This window comes from Pipistrellus hanaki (assembly GCF_964339955.1).
Source record: "Pipistrellus hanaki genome assembly, chromosome: 14".
Classification (NCBI taxonomy): domain Eukaryota; kingdom Metazoa; phylum Chordata; class Mammalia; order Chiroptera; family Vespertilionidae; genus Pipistrellus; species Pipistrellus hanaki.
Window position 1 is genome coordinate 39,253,292 of NC_140516.1, and position 17,882 is coordinate 39,271,173.

Below are 17,882 nucleotides of genomic sequence, written 5' to 3' on the forward strand. Positions count from 1 at the left end.
CAAAACATGATTTTTTAAACAGTTGACATACAATATTATATTAGTTTCAATATTATATTAGTTTCTAATCACAGCAAAGTGATTAGACATTTAGATACCTTATGAAGTGGTTACCCTGATAAGACTAGTAACTCCCTGACAGCATAAATAGTTTGTTCTTTTTTTCTTCTTTTCCTGCTTTCCTTTGTATTAAATGTTTTTCATGGTTCATTTTGGCCTCCATTATTGGCATATTAATTATACCTTTATTTCTTTAGTTCTAGAGTTTATAAAATACATCTTTAAGTCTACCTCCACATAATACATCTCTTCATGTGTTATTTCCTTCTTTATTATAGTCATCTTACATCAAGTGAAGTGGTATCCCATTGTGGTTTTTTATTTGTATTTCCAAAATTCATTCATTCTTTTTATTTATTTATTTATTTATTTATTATTTTATTTATTTATTTATTTTTTATTAAATTATTATCTGTGTACATATCTTACCATTGCCCAGCCCCCTCCCATACATGCCATTCTTTCTTTTTCTTTTTCTTTTTTTTTTATTGATAATATATTTTATTGATTTTTACAGAGAGGAAGAGAGAGGGATAGAGAGTTAGAAACATCGATGAGAGAGAATCATCAATCAGCTGCCTCCTGCACACCCCCCACCGGGAATGTGCCGGCAACCAAGGTACATGCCCTTGACCGTAATCGAACCCGGAACCTTTCAGTCCGCAGGCCGAAGCTCTATCTACTGAGCCAAACCGGTCTTGGCCATTCTTTCTTTTTATTTATTATATTTTTATTGATTTCAGAGAGGAAGGGAGAGGGAGAGGGAGAAACATCAATGATGAGAGAAAATCATTGATTGGCTGCCTTCTGCACGCCCCCTACTGGAGATGGAGCCTGCAACTCCAGCTTGTGCCCTGACGGGGAATGAACCGTGGCCTCTTGGTTCATAGGTCAACAATCAACCCCTGAGCCACGCAGGCCAGGCCCAAAATTCTTTCTCTGTGCATCTTCCTCCTCTCAACACACTGCCCTGCAGTCTATCCACCTTGGCCTTCCTGACTGCAGAGACTTCTAGGCTATGTTTGCTTTCCCCTTCCTTGCACTGCAGCCCGGAAGCTGCCTCCATGCAGTGAGACAGCACCATCACAGGGCTCACAGTGCTTGTTCCTCTGTTCTCAGGGGTCCCAGGCCCGTGTTGCCTATTGTGTAGTGTCTGAAAACCATTGTCTTAGATATTTAGTTGTTTGTTTTCTAGTTGTTTAAGGCAGAAGGTAAATCTAGTGCCTGTTATTCCATGTTGTCCAGAGATAGAAGTTTCAACTCCCTTTTTGTCATCACAGTTCTGAGTTCTGTGCTGCGTAAGCTTCCTCTCTAAGTTCTTCACTGGTGAGCTGTATTTCAGACTTTTAATCTGGAAGATAAAAAAATCTCCTACTTGGATCTGAGTGAGACAAAAGAGTTTTAGCTCACCTGGTGGGTTAAGTGCTGTGCTACTTGGAGATAGAAATGTGTCAACCACAGCTGTCCTGGGACTCTGGCTCTCCAGCGGCAGGGTAGCAGCTGCTCACTGTATTGCCACAATGTCCTCGAGAACATTGTACTCCCACCACCAGGGAATGAAAAGACTTACGCACAGCTAGCTTGAGTAATACAGGTTTGTGGTGCTTCTGCCAAGGCAAATTACTTGCAAAATGTATACATGTGTGATTAGGTGAGATTAATTTTCATACAGGAATATTCGTTTTAAATCTGTTAAAAGTGTGTGATGGATAAATTTTTATAATAAGACCCAGTCCCAGTACGCAAGGAACTTATAATTTAATAGGAGAAAAACAAAGTATTTATATGACTTTTATTCGTTAAATCAAAAGAAAAACAAAGGGTTCCAATTTCTGTACACTCTCATCAACATTTGTCATTTTTCTTTTCATTCCACAAGAAAGCCATAACTTTATCAATGACACAAACAGATCGATGAGAGAGAATCATTGATCAGAAAAATCAATAAAATATATTTTTAAATATATATATTAGCCGAAACCGGTTTGGCTCAGCGGTACAGTGTCGGTCTGAGGACTGAAAGGTCCCAGGTTCGATTCCAGTCAAGGGCATGTACGTTGGTTGCAGGCACATCCCCACTAGGAGGTGTGCAAGAGGCAGCTGGTCGGTGTTTCTCTCTCATCGATGTTTCTAGCTCTCTATCTCTCTCACTTCCTCTCTGTAAAAAATCAATAAAATATATTTTAAAATATATATATATATTAAAAATATATATATAATAAATTTTGAAATCGGGAAGCATTAAAGAGTTTTAAAGAGGAAAATAACATCAATTTATATTTTTAAAAGGTTACCTTGGGGCTCCTCAAAAAAGTTAAACATATAATTGCTAATAATCCAAATGTTTTAGTCTTTCATATATACTCCAAGTGATTAAAAATAGGGACTCAAACAAATACTTGTATGCTAATGCTAATTGCAGCATTATTCTAGCCAAAAGGTAGAAACAACCAAAGTGTCCATCAGCAGATGAATGGATAAATGATGTATTATATAAATACAATGGAATATTAGCCGAAACCGGTTTGGCTCAGTGGTAGAGCCAAACCTCTCTCCCTTCCTCTCTGTAAAAAATCAATAAAATATATTTTAAAAAATACAATGGAATATTAGTCAACATATAAAGAAATGAAGTTCGGATACATGCTACAACATGGATGAACCTTGTAAAACATTATGCTATGTCAAAGAAGCCAGACACAAACAAATAAATATTGCATGATTTCACTTATATGCAATTTCTAGGATAGACAAACTCAGAGATGAAAAATATATTAGAGATTATCAGGACTTGGGGTGGGAGAAATGAAAAATTATTGCTTCATGGGTACAGAGTTTCTGTTTGGGGTTATGATAAAAGGTTTGGAAATAGATAGTGGTAATGGTTGCAGAACATTGTAAATGTAATTAATGCCATTGAATTGTACACTTAAAATGGTGAAAATGGCCCCAGCCAGTTTGGCTTAGTGGATAGAGTATCAGCCTGTGGACTGAAGAGTCTTGGGTTGGATTCCAGTCAAGGGCACATGCCTGAGTTGCAGGCTTGATCCCCAGTAAGGGGCACGCGCAGGAGGCAGTTGTCAATGACTCTCATCATTGATGTTTCTGTCCCTCTATCCCTCTCCCTTTCTCTCTGAAATCAATAAAAATATTTTTTAGCTGAAACCAATTTGGCTCTGTGGATAGAGCAGTCCTGAAAAGGTCCCAGGTTTGATTCTGCTCAAGGGCATGTACCTTGGTTGCAGGCACATCCCGGATGGGAGATGTTTAGGAGGCAGCTGATCAATGTTTCTCTCTCATTGATATTTCTAACTCTCTATCCCTCTCTCTTCCTCTCTGTAAAAATTCAATAAAACATATTTTTAAAAATTATGATGAAATAGATATAAAATTTGCCATTTTCACAATTTAAAAAAAATATATATTTTAAAATATATTTTATTGATTTTTTTTTACAGAGAAGGAGAGGGATAGAGAGTTAGAAATATCAATGAGAGAGAAACATTGATCAGCTGCCTCCTGAACACCTCCCACTGGGGATGTGCCTGCAACCAAGGTACATGCCCTTGACCAGAATAGAATCTTGGACCCTTCAGTCCACAAGCCGACACTCTATGTGTGCCCAGTCTTTTTTTTTTTTTTTTTTTTAATATATATTTTATTTATTTTGTACAGAGAGAAAGGGAGAGAGAGAGAAAGCTAGAAACATCAATGAGAGAGAGTCATCAATCAGCTGCCTCTTGCACACCCTCTACTGGGGATATGCCCGCAGCCAAGGTACATGCCCTTAATCGAACCGGGGACCCTTCAGTCCCCAAGCCGACGCTCCAGGGGTCCTCAGACTTTTTAAAGTGGGGGCCAGATCACGGTCCCTCAGAGAGCTGGAGGGCCAGACTATATGAACTACTAATCCCTACTGTAACACCTTGGCTGCGCTCACTGCCCAAAAAACCTGGCGGGCAGGATCAGACTCCCCTGGGGGCTGCATGTGGCCCGCGGGCCATAGTTTGAAGACCCCTGCGTGACTGAGCCAAACCAGTTTCGGCTGTGTGCCCAGTCTTGTTGTAATTAAGTCTTGATTGCTGTTTGTATCACTGGGAGGAATTGACCTCCAGGCCAATTGGCTGTGAGTACCAGCTGTGTCTAGAATGGGAGAACTGCTGTGCTGGAGACACCCTTAAAGGGCAGGACTTGCTTCAGTGGGGCTTTAGTGCCCACTGGGTCTGCCCTTTGAGTGTGTCGTTTATGGATGTGAAGAGTTGTAATCTGGTATGGTCTCACACTGACAACTGGGTACACTGGCTCTTGGATCTCCAAGGATGTGCTAAGTCAGCCACTGCCTAAAGCCACCCAGCAGGAGCTATAGAGAGATCTGCAGATTCCTCCTCTTTGTTTGGGGTTTGGAAGTGCCCAGATGAGGCCCAGCTGTGAAGCAATGCCTTCTTTTGGAAGCTTTGGAGCTCTCTGACCCAGTTGTATTTTGTTAGGTTTTAGGTTGCAAAATGACAGGCCTTAGTCCTTCTTTTGGAAGCTTTGGAGCTCTCTGACCCAGCTGTAGTTTGTTAGGTTTTAGGTTGCAAAAGGACAGGCCATTCATATGCAAAAGCCACTGCACACAGCTTGGGTGGGTTTGTAAATTGGGTGGGGTGGGGTCTCAAGGAGTCACCAAGGCAGAGCAAACAGCAATGGTTGCCATTCATCCCTGCCCCAGAGAGGTCCCCGTGTCTCTGCATCCAGCGCCCTGTGCAAGAACATTGATCACTTTGGGCACCTCTGAGAGAAAGCTGCCCTTGCATTCTGGCCCGATGCCAGACAGTCCAGTTTCTCCCTGTATGAGTCTGGGTCCCCAGAGTCTCACCTGGAACTGGAGTTCAGAGCAGTTGGGAGCTTGTATCTCCCCCCCGATTGAAAACAACAGCAGCGCACCCAGTTGCCAGCCCGTTTCACATGCGCCTTCCTACATCCATACTTCCTACCAGTCTCAATGCACGTTTTTCTTTCCTCCTAGTTGTAGAACTTCCACTCAACCAGCTTTCCCATGGTTCTGGATGACATTTGTTTTGTCCTTTAGTTGGAGTTTTGATGTGGTTGAGAGAGGCAGCAAGTACAGGTGTTTACCTATGCCACCATCTTGGTTGTTCTCCGAGCCTTGAGGTTTTGATAAATTGGATGGTTTGACAGATATGGCCTGAGGCTATAAGAAAAGTTCTCATAAATTGAGTAAGATAGGACACACAGTCTAGGAAAAAAAAAAAAAAGCAGCAAAAACACAAGATTCAGACTCATACCAACTAATTATATTCTGGCTATAGTATCAAGTTCCAAAGTGGCTGGGACAAGCTACTCAATGTACTAATCCATTTATTGACTTGCCAGTGGACAGAATTTACTCTTCTTCAAGCTCTCATATTTGCAGGAGAGAAACTGGAGAAGGTTGGTTGGTTTCCACAGAAGGGTCAGAAGAATGGAGTGTCCCAAGGAAGCAGTGAAAATAGAGTTGTGTGTGTTTTTTAAAAAATATATTTTACTGATTTTTTTTTTACAGAGTTCTTAGAAATGATACTAGGAAGAGTGTCTAATAAATTGGGTAAAGTGTCAAGATTCAGACACTGTCTTGCGATGGCTGTCTCCCAACCAGGTCACCTGGAGATGAATGGGAACTGCAGTCTGTGGAGATGTTCAGGCTTCAGGGTTAATGAAGCAACACCCTGTTACATCCAGCAGCTGCCCTCTTGTGCTTGTTACATCCCTGAAACCACACACAGGACAAAATGAGGGAGATTTCTCCATCACAGACCCTACACCGTTTATACCCTCCAACTATTTCCTCACTTGCCCTCTTTGGCCTGAATACCTTTCTTCCACCTGGCTCTTCCAGCTGCTGAAAGGCACACATAAAACCTATGACCCTGTGAGGTGGGGGAGCATGTGAGTTTGAGGTGTCACCCACACACTTCAAGTTATCCTGTGTCAGACAGGAAATCCTGCCTGGCTCATTTCACTTTGATTCAATATGAAGAACTCTGATTGAAGCTTAGCTCCCACAAAATAATCCTTAGGTCTTGGCCTTGGACCAGGTCTCTGAGGTCTGCTAGCTGTTTCATTCCAGCATTTCAGACCAAGGCCCCATGAGTGGCTGTGCCAATACCATGAACTCTCTTTCTTTCTTGTTCCTATTACTTGACTCCCACAAGAAGCACTCATCCACTTAATCTTACTCCCTTCCATGCTGTAAGGATCCAGACAGCCTTTAGACAGTCAGCCAGATGTATGATCTCAGGCCCATTACTTAACTTCTATATGCCTGAAGTTGTTACTTATTATTAAGCTCTTAGCCAATGCCTGGCACCTAGCAAACTCAGTAAATCTTAGTTGTTGTTATATTTTAAAAAACAGCAATATGTTCATGTAACTGGTACAACCCATTTCATCAAATTTGAGGCTTTCTGCCAGTATAGTTCTGGTTTATTTTTTTAGATGGCATCATACAATATGTGTTTGACTTTTTTCATTTAGCATCATGTTTTTGTGATTTATCCATTTATCCATAATATGTTTCACATATTAGTAGCTCATTTCTTTTTAGTGCAGAGTAGTATTACCTAATAAAGACATTTTGAAATCAATTATCAGTTAATAACTATTTGATTTGTTCCAGTTTGTGGTTATTATAGAAAATTCTATTTGATTATCATTTTTGATGTATATAGTCACATTTGTTCTTGGGTAAATACTAAGAGTGGGATTGCTGGATCCTAAGGTAGGTGTATGGTTTACTTTATAAGAAAGAAACTGTCAAACTGTTTCCCAAGTGTCCATACCATTTGCAATCTCATTTACAATTAGAGTTAAAATAGATGTATTTTATCTTTTTTTTCTTTTTAATCCTCCCCTGAGGATATTTTCCCATTGATTTTTAGAGGGAGGGAAAGACAGAGAGAAATATCGATGTGAGAGAAACACATGAATTGGTTGCCTCCTGCACGCGCCCTGACCAGGGCCTGAGCAGGGAGGAGCCTGCAGCTGCGGTAAGTGCCCTTGACCAGAATCAAACCCCGGACCCTTTGGTCCACGGGGGACGCTCTATCCACTGAGCCAAACTGGCTAGCGAGCCTCTATTTTGTTAATAGAGTGTAATTGCTGGACAAAAAGAGCAATAATGCAAATGTAATAAACACAAACAGTATAATGTGTTCATTTTACTATTCTTTCCACTTACCCCCCCCCCATTATCTTTAAATTTAAAAAATTCAAAACAAAAAGCTGGGAGAAAAACTAAGTTGCATAGTATATGGAATTGAACTGATTCTAAAGTTAATCTGGGAGGGGAAATCTGCAAGGAGAGACAAGAAAATTTTGAAAAAGAACAATGAAGGGGAATGGGTCCTACTGGGTATCCAAACTACCTCTAAAGCTATAGTAACTTAAACCTATTTTATTGTTGTTCACAGAAACCTCCCAGATAAATCACACATAGAATCTAGAAAGAGATTCATGTGGCTATGGATATTTAGTTTATAATAAAATGGCATTTTAAAGGTAGAATGAGTTAATATATTATAATGGGACTTGAGTATAAAATATTTTAAAATAAATACTCTATCCCATTTATAAATATGAATTCAGGAAATACTGGAATTATAAATATTTTAGAAGTATAATATATTATATATTAGGAGTATTAAAATATATTACAATACTGAAAGTATAAATATATTAGAAGAACTATATGTGCTTTTTTATAAATTTGGAATAGGCAAATAGTAAATAGTAAAATTGAAAAGGAATAAAGAAAATTACTGGCTGTACCAGTTAATAATGCGGATTTTTTTTTCAATAAGTGATTTAATCCAAGTTGGTTTCAATTCACTACTCTTATTCCTGCTTAAATGGTAGAATTTTTGGTCAGAGTGTGTTTATTTAGATTAGCTCTTGACTCCTTTTGACACATCAGTTAACTTCTTTGCTTCCTGATGTGACAAGATATTTTTAGGCTCATCTTCTACAGTGTCTGGCCCAGACCTGGAATCAGCATCTCCAAGGAGTTAAGTTACCTTTGTCAGGAAATTATATTTAAAACAACAGCCTGGCCTGGCCAGTGTGGCTCAGTGGATGATCATCAACCTATGAACCAGGAGGTCAAGGTTCAATTCCAGTTAGGGCACATGCCTTGATCCCTAGAGGGAGGCGTGGGTTTTGCCTTGATCCCTAGAGGGAGGCGTGCAGGAGGCAGCTGATGAATGGTTCTCTTTCATCGTTGATGTTTTCTCTTTCTCCCTCCCCCTTTCTCTCTGAAATCAATAAAAATATGTTAACACACACACACACACACACACACACACACCCCAAAAACCAGTCGGGTGCTAGAGATGCTGACTGGTATTGGATTGGTCATGGATCTAAGATCCTTTTGGCTGATAGAGTTAGAAAAAAATTTTCCTCATGACACTTTGAAGTCAATCCCCTCCCCATATTCCTTAGCCTCTGTGTATAATCCAATGGATTTGGGTATATTAATTTTTTTTAATTGTGGAAAAAATATATGACATAAAAATCATTTTAACTATTTTGAGTGTACGATTCAGTGTTATTAATTACATTCTCAATGTTGTACAACCATAATCACTATTTCCAAAACATTTTCGTCACCCCAAACAGAAATTCTGTACCTACTCAGCAATAACTTTCCATCACTCCCTCTCTCCAGCCCCTGGTAACCTCTAGTCTACTTTCTGTCTCTGAATTTGTTTATTCTAGATATTTCATGTAAGTAAAATCATACAATAGTGGTCCTTTTCTGACAACAAATTCCCTTAGGTTTTTTGTTTTTTTCTGGAATAGTCTTTATTTCTCCCCCACTTTTAATTTTTCTGTATACAGATTTTTAGATTGATCAATTTTTCCTTTCAAAACTTAAAATATTTCAACCCACTCTTCTTGCTTGCATAGTTTCTAAAGAAAAGTTCAATGTAATTCTTATCATTGTTCCTCTGTATGTAAGGTGGTTTATTTTTTTCTGTTGCTTCTTGCAAGATGTGTTTTGTTTTGGGTTTCCTATGGTTTGAATACGATATACTTAAATATAGAATTTTTGGTATTCACCCTGTGTGGTGTTCTTAGATCTTCCTGGATTTGTGGTTTGGCTCTGTTATTACTTTTGGAAAGTTCCCAGCCATTATTACCTCAAATAATTATTCTCTTTTCTCTCTTTTCTAGTATTCCTGTTATATGAATATTACTATACCTTCCCTATTCCCCACATATTCTGTTTCTTTTGATTTTCATGATTTTTTCTTTGAATTTCATCTTGAAAAGTTTCTATTGATATATTTTCTTTTTTAAAAAAAATATATTTTATTGATTTTACACAGAGAGGAATTGAGAGGGACAGAGAGTTAGAAACATCGATGAGAGAGAAACATCGACCAGCTGCCTCTTGCACACCCCCCACTGGGGATGTGCCCGCAACCAAGGTACATGCCCTTGACTGGAACCGAACCCGGGACCTTTCAGTCTGCAAGCCGATGCTCTATCCACTGAGCCAAACCGGTCCCGGCATCTATTGATATATTTTCAAGCTCACTTGCCCTATCAAATTATCTCACATTTTGCCGAAACCGGTTTGGCGTAGTGGTAGAGCGTCGGTCTGTGGACTAAAAGGTCCCAGGTTCGATTCCGGTCAAGGGCATGTACATTGGTTGCGGGCACATCCCCAGTGGAGGGTGTGCAGGAGGCGGCTGGTCGATGTTTCTCTCTCATCGACGTTTCTGGCTCTCTATCTCTCTCCCTTCCTCTCTGTAAAAAATCAATAAAATATATTCAAATTATCTCACATTTTAATGTTTCTTTACACCCCAGGGCATCATCACTTTTATTTTATTTTTTAAAATATATTTTAAAATATATTTTATTGATTTTTTTTTTTTTTAAAGAGAGGAAGGGAGAGGGATAGAGTCAGAAATATCAATGGGAGAGAAACATAGATCAGCTGCCTCCTGCATACTCCCTACTGGGGATTTGCCTGCGACCAAGGTACATGCCCCTGACTGGAATTGAACCTGGGACCCTTCAGTCCGCAGGACGACGCTCTATCCACTGAGCCAAACTGGCTAGGGCAGGGCATCATCACTTTTAGATAACAGGTAATGGGAAAGATACAGTTTTCAATATTGTTTTTTCTTTCACATTATCTTACAAACATGGTTTCATGTTTCTTCATGTTATGGTATCCACAAACTGTTTTGTAATATTAGGTATTTAATAATGTAATCATTTATTGGTGGGTTTCTATTATTCTAAGTCACACTGACTTACATACAGATTTTATTTTGACCTATTTCACTGGGTTTTTAATTCCTAGGTGAGAGACCAGGACAAAAGGATATCCTTTGGTTCTTGCTAAGTATTACTTAAGTGTGCTTCTTGAAGGATTATGTCAGTTTATCTGGCCACTAGCCAGGTGTGAACCTATCTGGTTCCCAAAGCTTTGACCAGCGTTGGATATTTAATTTTTACACAGTTTAATGACTGTTAATTGGGACCATAATATACATAGAGTCTTTAATTTGCATTTCCCTAATTACTAAGGAAGTTTAGTCTTTAAAAACTACATGTGTTTATTGTTTGTATTTCCTCTTAGATGCCTATTCAATTCAAAGCAACAGACATCTTTTGAGTGCCCACTATGTGCCAAGTCCTGTGTGCTTTCCTCAAAGAAGAATGACCTAAATAAAAGGACCATTTGAGATAGGGTGGGGGAGCCAAGGCAGTATAGAAAATAAATGACTAACTCTACTCAATTGGTAGAAGCACAATATTGGCACGCAGTTTGGACAAAGTCCTGTGGGTTGCAGACAAAGTAGGAAGGGGTTGGTCTCCAAAATAGATTAAGTTTTTGCAGGGCAAGTGACTTTAGAGCTGGGGCTGAACAATGGGTAAGATTTGTCCAGGTGCTAAAAACATGTCTGGGGAGAGGGAATAATTATTTGACTGTTTCATTATAGCTTAATGAGAGAGAGAGAGAGAGAGAGAGAGATCATTGATGAGAGAATCATTGATCTGCTGTCTCCTTCATTCCCCCTACTGGGGATTGAGCCTACAATCCCAGCATGTGCCCTTGACCAGAATCCAACCCAAGACCCTTCAGTCCACAGATTGATGCTCTGTCCACTGAGCCAAACCAACTAGGGCGATAATCTTCTTCTTCTTCTTTTTTTAATCTATTTTTATTTATTTCAGAAAGGAAGGGAGAAGGGAGAGAAAGAGAGAAATGAAACATCAATGATGAGAGAGAATCATTGATTGGCTACCTCCTGCATGCCCCACACCGGGGAGCCAGCCTGCACACCTAGGCATGTGCTCTGACTAGGAATGGAACCATGATATTCTGGTTTATAGGTCAATACTCAACCACTGAACCTGGTTGGGTGGGCAAAAATGTGTTTTAACATATAATGTGTTTTATATGATCTCCTTTGATCCTTATAAACATGCTTCCGAGGTAGGTGTTATTCCCATTTTACAGATGATAAAGCTGAGGCCAAGAGGTAAAAAGACCCAACAAATTTGCCATTTTTATCTCTAAAAAACGAAGAGCACTATCCATATTTATAGGCTGAGGATTTCATTCATTTAGTCATTCATGAAATAAATATTACCTGAGTACTTATCGTATGCCCAGGTTAGGAGAATGATGTTGAACAAAATAGACATATTGCCTGCATTATGGAGCTCAAGGACTAGTGTGTGTGTGTGTGGGGGGAAGCATTAACCAATAAATCACAAAAATAATGAAGTAATTATAAACTCTCATTGAAGAAAAGAATACCATGTCATGAGAACAATTTCTATATAACAGAGATGCCAGACCACATCCTAGGATCAGGGAAGGTTTCCCCTAGGAAATAATTTCTGGAGATATTTCTTTTTCTCTTCCACACACTCTGTCCTCAAGCCTCAAACTTCACAAGGATGACAATGTAAAACGTCTTCATTTGAGAGACACCCACGACGGAATATACACATTCTATGTGCATTTGTAAACCTTTCAAAATTATTCACCCTGACATTTCTATTTGTCTTAGTCCATAATATCCCTTCATTGTCATTATCTGGCTTGTATACTGACACCAACCTTGTGTAGTAGGCAGGCAAGCATGACTATCTACATTTTACTGATGAAGAAAGAGAGTGTCAGAGAGGTTAGGGCCTGGCTGGTGTGGCTCAGAGATTGAGCATTGACCCACGAACCAGGAGGTCACCAGTTCAAATTCCTGTTCAGGGCACCTGCCCGGGGTACAGGCTTGATCCCCAGTATGGGTCATAAGGGTCGTGCAAGAGACAGCCAATCGATGATTCTCTCATCGATGTTTTTATCTCTCTATAACTCTCCCTTCCTTTCTCTCTAAAATCAATAAAAACACATGTATATATTTAAAGAGTTATCAAAGGGTTTTAAGCAGGAAAGTAGCATGCTCCAATTTAGGTTTTAGAACTCATTTCTGGATTAGAGGACAGAAAGTGATGATTTTTAAAGTATGGTCTGGGTCCAACTACTGGGTCAGAATCTCTGGGGCTAGAGCTCAGGATACGTATGATCGGCCAGATTTGGGAATTCTTTACGGGCTCTAATGCAGTAGAGAGAGAGAAGCACTGTATTAGAGGAAGTGGTGCAACGAGTTAACATGACTCAGACAGTGGCTGTAGTAATCAGGTGAGAAGTGATGAATGAGGGACAGAGACAAAGGACTGCACTTGTGACCCGATCCCAGACAGTGGCTGAGGTCAAGGAAGTGGAGCTGGGGTTCCCACCTGGGTCCTCTGGCTCCAGAGCCCGTGGGCTTTGCTGTTTATAGCTCTATCTTGCTTATAAATACTGTATACTAGTATTCAGTTAAATGAGCACTTGTCTTGCAAATCTTGCATTCCTTTCCCACTTTTATAAAACCTAGCAGAGAAATAAGGGACAGACGAGTAAGTCCTTAAAAGGGCTGAGTACACAGGCGATCACAGGTTGGGGGAGAGAACAGAGCACGGGAAGATACACTGCATCTCTTCTACGAACCCCAGGAGGCCTCCAGGAAACCTTAAGACAGTCATCCCGGAAGCCCAGAGGGTGACCCCATATCCTTCCCTGGGTTATTACCCGGTGGCAGGCTGAGGCAGTTCAGGAATCCAGGAAATTGTAAAGAAATCAGGACAGCCTCCACAACCATCTTCTCAAACACAGCGTCAACCACCTCAACAATAAAATTCATTGACATTCACCTCCCTGCCACCCACAGCCGCAGACCTGAAGGAGGCAGAGGGAACTATGGGGAGAGGCCCTTCGCTGCTGCTTCCTCAGCCTGAGTTTCCCGGGGTCTCCGGGGAGCGGGAAACTGACACGCCCATTTCTGGGTCAGGGCCCGGAGACTGAGGTGTCTCCACTCTCTCCTCTCTGTCAAGTAGGTCAGGGTTAGAGCAAACTGAGGTAAAGGCTGAGGTTGGCGTCCCGGGGAAGACTCGACGCCCAAGTCCCTGGGAAGGAAGGCCACAGGAGCTAAGCCAAGCGAGGGAGAGTGGAGATGCTGGGGAGGGAAAGGCTGGGGAAGGCGTGGACGGGGTGTGTGTGTGTGTGTGTGTGTGTGTGTGTGTGTGAGATGCTGGGGAGGGAAAGGCTGGGGAAGGCGTGGCCGGTGTGTGTGTGTGTGTGTGTGTGTGTGTGTGTGTGTGTGTGTGTGTGATGTTGGGGAGGGAAAGGCTGGGGAAGGCGTGGCCGGTGTGAGTGTGAGTGTGTGTGTGTGTGTGTGTGTGTGTGTGTGTGATGTTGGGGAGGGAAAGGCTGGGGAAGGCGTGGCCGGTGTGTGTGTGTGTGTGTGTGTGTGTGTGTGTGTGTGTGTGAGATGCTGGGGAGGGAAAGGCTGGGGAAGGCGTGGCCGGTGTGTGTGTGTGTGTGTGTGTGTGTGTGTGTGTGTGATGTTGGGGAGGGAAAGGCTGGGGAAGGCGTGGCCGGTGTGAGTGTGAGTGTGTGTGTGTGTGTGTGTGTGTGTGTGTGTGTGTCTAGGACTGGCATTTGGGACGGGCGTGTGTGCGGGAGAGTGACCAATCAGAGAGCGGGCTTCCGTCAGGGGGCGGGGCCGAGGCCGGGCTCGGCGGCGATTGGATAACGGCGTTATATACGCCCAGGCGGCCCGGCGGGATGGGGTCCCACTGCCGCCGTCTGAGTCGGGCGCTGCCCGCGGAGTTCCCTGGTCCCGTCCGTTCTGTCCCGCCCCCACGTTCGCTCCTCGGCCCCCTCCCCGCCTCTTCCAACCTGTCGTTCAGCTGCCCAAGCTCCCGGCCTTGACATCTGCAGAAGGAAATGGGGACAGCCCTGAATGCCTCCGACGGGAAAGAGCCGCTGCTCCAGCCCTACAAGTTCGAGCAGCTGGCGGACATAAGGCCCTTTTTGGAAGAGTACTGGTGAGACGCGGGGAAGGAGGAAGGATGACTGACAGTGAGCGGGGGTCGGGGGGCCACTGCCCGCAATGGTTTTCTTTCTTTTTCTTTTAAAAATACATTTTATTGATTTTTCATTGAAAGGAATAGAGAGCTAGAAACATCGATGAGAGAGAATCATCTATCAGCTGCCTCTTGCACACCCCCTACTGGGGATGTGCCTGCAACCAAGGTACATGCCCTTGACCGGAATCGAACCCGGGACCTTTAAGTCCGCAGGCCAAGGCTCTATCCATTGAGCCAAACCGGCTTCGGCTGCAATGGTTTTCTTAAAAAACAAAAGGTACCGGGCTCTCCCGTACCGGCTGCACATTCCCACTGTCCAAGGTGCAGGCAGTCAGTGTGAGGCTGCAAAGAGGTTAGATCTGGAAGAGAGAAGGGGGTTGGGAGAGAAAGAGAGAGAGAGGCAGAAATAAGAGGATGGATGGGCTGGGGAATGTGCGAGGAGACAGAAACCAAAGGGAAAGAGTGTAGTGAGAACTGGTCTCTGAGGAACGGGGGTGATTTGAACTCCTAGCCCCACCAGCCTACAGACGGTTCTTCTTTGTCCTTTGTGGCCTCGGGTGGCCGGGGTGGCCGCGTACACAGTGCTGGTGCCGAGGGACAGCCAGCCCTTCACAATCATCACGTTGTTCTCCGAGCGTTTCATCGTCCCAGCTGCGGAGAAGGGGGCAAAGTCCCGGAGCTCCTCAGGCTCCCCCTCGGGCTCTCTGGCCTCGCCCCGAGCCTCCTGCAAGGTGTCCGTGGGCTGCTCTTGTGCTCCAGCCAACTTGGTAAAAGCTATTTGCCACATTCTTCTTGCACCATAGCGCTGTGCTGATTCTAGGCATGGGCCAGCACTTGTCACCCACGTCCATTGAGAGGGCAATCGTCACAAAACCCCTGGACACAGCCCCTGCAATGTGCTATGTACTTTGCATATTTTTACTCCTCACCCGCAGGTATGTTATTATTGATTTGAGAGAGAGAGAGAAATATCAGTGTGAGAAACATTGATTAGTTGCCTCCTGTTACATTCCCTGATGGGGGATCAAAACCACAATCTGGGTATGTATGTGCCTTGACCAGGTTTGAACCCGCCACCCTCTGGTGTACGGGTCGATGCTCCACCGAGTACATCCTAAGTACTTAAATAGTATCGCTCTCAGGAGAGGAGTCTTATCCCCTTTTACAAATAAGGAAACTGCGGCTCTGAGGACAAAGTAGTTTTTCCAGGGTCACAAAGTTAGTGGGTGGCAGAGGTGGATCTGCAATCCAGAGCACTCGGAGAGATGAGTGGGTATTTCTCTAACCAGCACCCACCCACGAGCCCATCCCCTGTGCCTTCTGCCCGCCAGGACAATCTCCTTTCCCATAGCTCTGATCTACCTGCTGTCCATCTTTGTGGGGATCAACTACATGAAGGCGCGGAAGGGCTTCAACCTGCAGGGGCCTCTCACCCTTTGGTCCTTCTGCCTTGCCATCTTCAGGTAAGACACTCCTCACCTATCCTGTACACCCTAGACCTCCCACTCCAACCCCACAAGCTTTCTAGAAACCTCAATGGCATCAACTCCCCAAGTTGCCCCCAGCTCTCCCTCTCCCATTCTCTCAGCTCTAGCGCCCCTCCCCAGCTGCCCCTCTCCTTCTTCCCCAGGTACCCGACTGGCAGTTTCTGTTCTCTCATGAGTCCTCTTGTGCTCATGGAGTCTGTATACTTCCATCAATTTTCTCCAGACTTTAAGGTCCTCTAGTAACTTCTCTAGCCCCACCCTTCCCATATTTCCTGCCCCATTGATATCCCCCATCCTGCCACCCATCTCCTCACAGGATTCTACCCACCCCAAGAATTCTGTTCCTTAACTCAACTTGCAGTCCCATTCTCCAGCATCCCCTGGTCCTTTCCCAGCCTTCATCTCCTCTAGATTGCTGGTTGGATTTACCAGATTGGCTCCAGGATCTCAGAAGCCATGACTCCTGGGAGGATGGGAAGGAGGCGGAGCTTGGGTCCTGAAGGGGCTGAGGGGGAAGGGTGGATTTGTGTCTGGGAATGACCTTACACCCTTTTCCTCTGTCCCGTTTCAGTATCCTGGGGGCAGTGAGGACGTGGGGCTTTATGGGAACTTTGATACTTAGGCAAAACCTAAAGCAAACTGTGTGCTTCACCACCTACACCAGCAACTCTGTAATCATCTTCTGGTCCACCAGCTTTCTTTTCAGCAAGATCATTGAACTTGGTGAGTGGCAAGGTTTTGTCTCTCTGGCACCCAGTCAACTGCATCCTTCCTCAGTGTCCCCCTCCCCCATCCCATGGAGAGTCCCTTCCCTACCCCTGGTCCTAACAACGCCTCTCACCCAAGCCCCCCTCCAGATTCTCTGCCACAAAACCCCCTCTCCCCGCCCTGAGAATTCCCCCTCTGCCCCCGCCCCCCACCACATTCAGTGCAGAGGGGTGGTCCCAACATGGGGTGGTATGTCAGCTTCGACTCCCCATCTCCCAGGAGACACAGCCTTCATCGTCCTGCGCAAGCGGCCCCTCATCTTTGTGCACTGGTACCACCACAGCACCGTGCTGGTGTTCACGAGCTTTGGATTCAAGCACAGGTTGGCTGCCGGCGGCTGGTTCATGACCATGAACTTCGGTGTGCATGCCATCATGTACACCTACTACACGCTGCGGGCTGCCAACGTGAAGCCCCCCCGGTGGCTGCCCAGGCTCATCACCAGCCTGCAGATCCTGCAGATGTTTATGGGAGCCGCCGTCGTCATCCTGGCTTACCTCTGGAGACAGGAGCCGGGCTGCCACACCACCACGGAGCAGTTCTTCTGGTCCCTCATGGTGTACATGAGCTACTTCGTCCTCTTCGCCAACTTCTTCTACAAAACCTACCTGATGCCCAGCGTCAAAGCCAAGACCAAGAGCGAGTGAAGGGTTGGAGAAGACGGGCATCCAGGCTCTCTCCTCCCCAGGGCACGCAGGGGTTTAGGCTTAGGTTTGGGAAGAATGATTAGGAGGTTTTCCCTGCATGTTTTGCCACAGGATGTGTGTCCCAAGGTGGCAGGAAGTCATGACAGACAGGAAACATCCACCGTGGGAAGGGGATGTGATCCAGTACTTGGATGTTTCTATTTTTAATGTGAAGGCCAAGCAGACCCTGAGATGGGGCAGGGGACCGGGGAGGATCCCACAGCCGAGTTATTTATATTTCTGTATAGAAACCTTTCTCTTCTTGCTCGATTTTTAAATTAAATATTTCAAGAAGACTTCTGGGTTTGAGGGGTTTTGGGGGAATGGCTGCTGGCAATGGGATGATCAGTAGGTGAGACGTCTAAGAGGACGTGTGGATGAGAAGCACATAACGCAG

At 43.9% G+C, this 17,882-nt stretch overlaps 1 protein-coding gene across 2 annotated transcripts; it reads left to right on the plus strand.

Annotated features, from left to right (window-relative positions):
* The first annotated feature begins 14,242 nt into the window (after positions 1-14,242).
* ELOVL3 (ELOVL fatty acid elongase 3) lies at positions 14,243-17,774 on the plus strand. 2 transcript variants are annotated; one of them, XM_084904712.1, is made up of 4 exons: positions 14,243-14,502; positions 15,876-16,007; positions 16,603-16,754; positions 17,019-17,774. In XM_084904712.1, the coding sequence occupies exons 1-4, from the start codon at positions 14,402-14,404 to the stop codon at positions 17,444-17,446; spliced, it is 813 nt and encodes a 270-aa protein (XP_084760838.1). In that variant the 5' UTR covers positions 14,243-14,401; the 3' UTR covers positions 17,447-17,774. The 2 variants fall into 2 exon arrangements, with proteins under 2 accessions (XP_084760838.1, XP_084760839.1); XM_084904713.1 differs by lacking the exon at positions 16,603-16,754 and having other exon boundaries at positions 14,277-14,502; positions 17,019-17,748.
* The last annotated feature ends 108 nt before the right edge of the window (positions 17,775-17,882 follow it).

Coding starts and splice junctions, on each gene's coding strand:
- ELOVL3 (XM_084904712.1), top strand. CDS start 14,402: ATGGGGACAGCCCTGAATGCCTCCGACGGGAAAGAGCCGCTGCTCCAG. Junction 14,503..15,875: donor CCCTTTTTGGAAGAGTACTG/GTGAGACGCGGG, acceptor TCTGCCCGCCAG/GACAATCTCCTTTCCCATAG. Junction 16,008..16,602: donor TTCTGCCTTGCCATCTTCAG/GTAAGACACTCC, acceptor GTCCCGTTTCAG/TATCCTGGGGGCAGTGAGGA.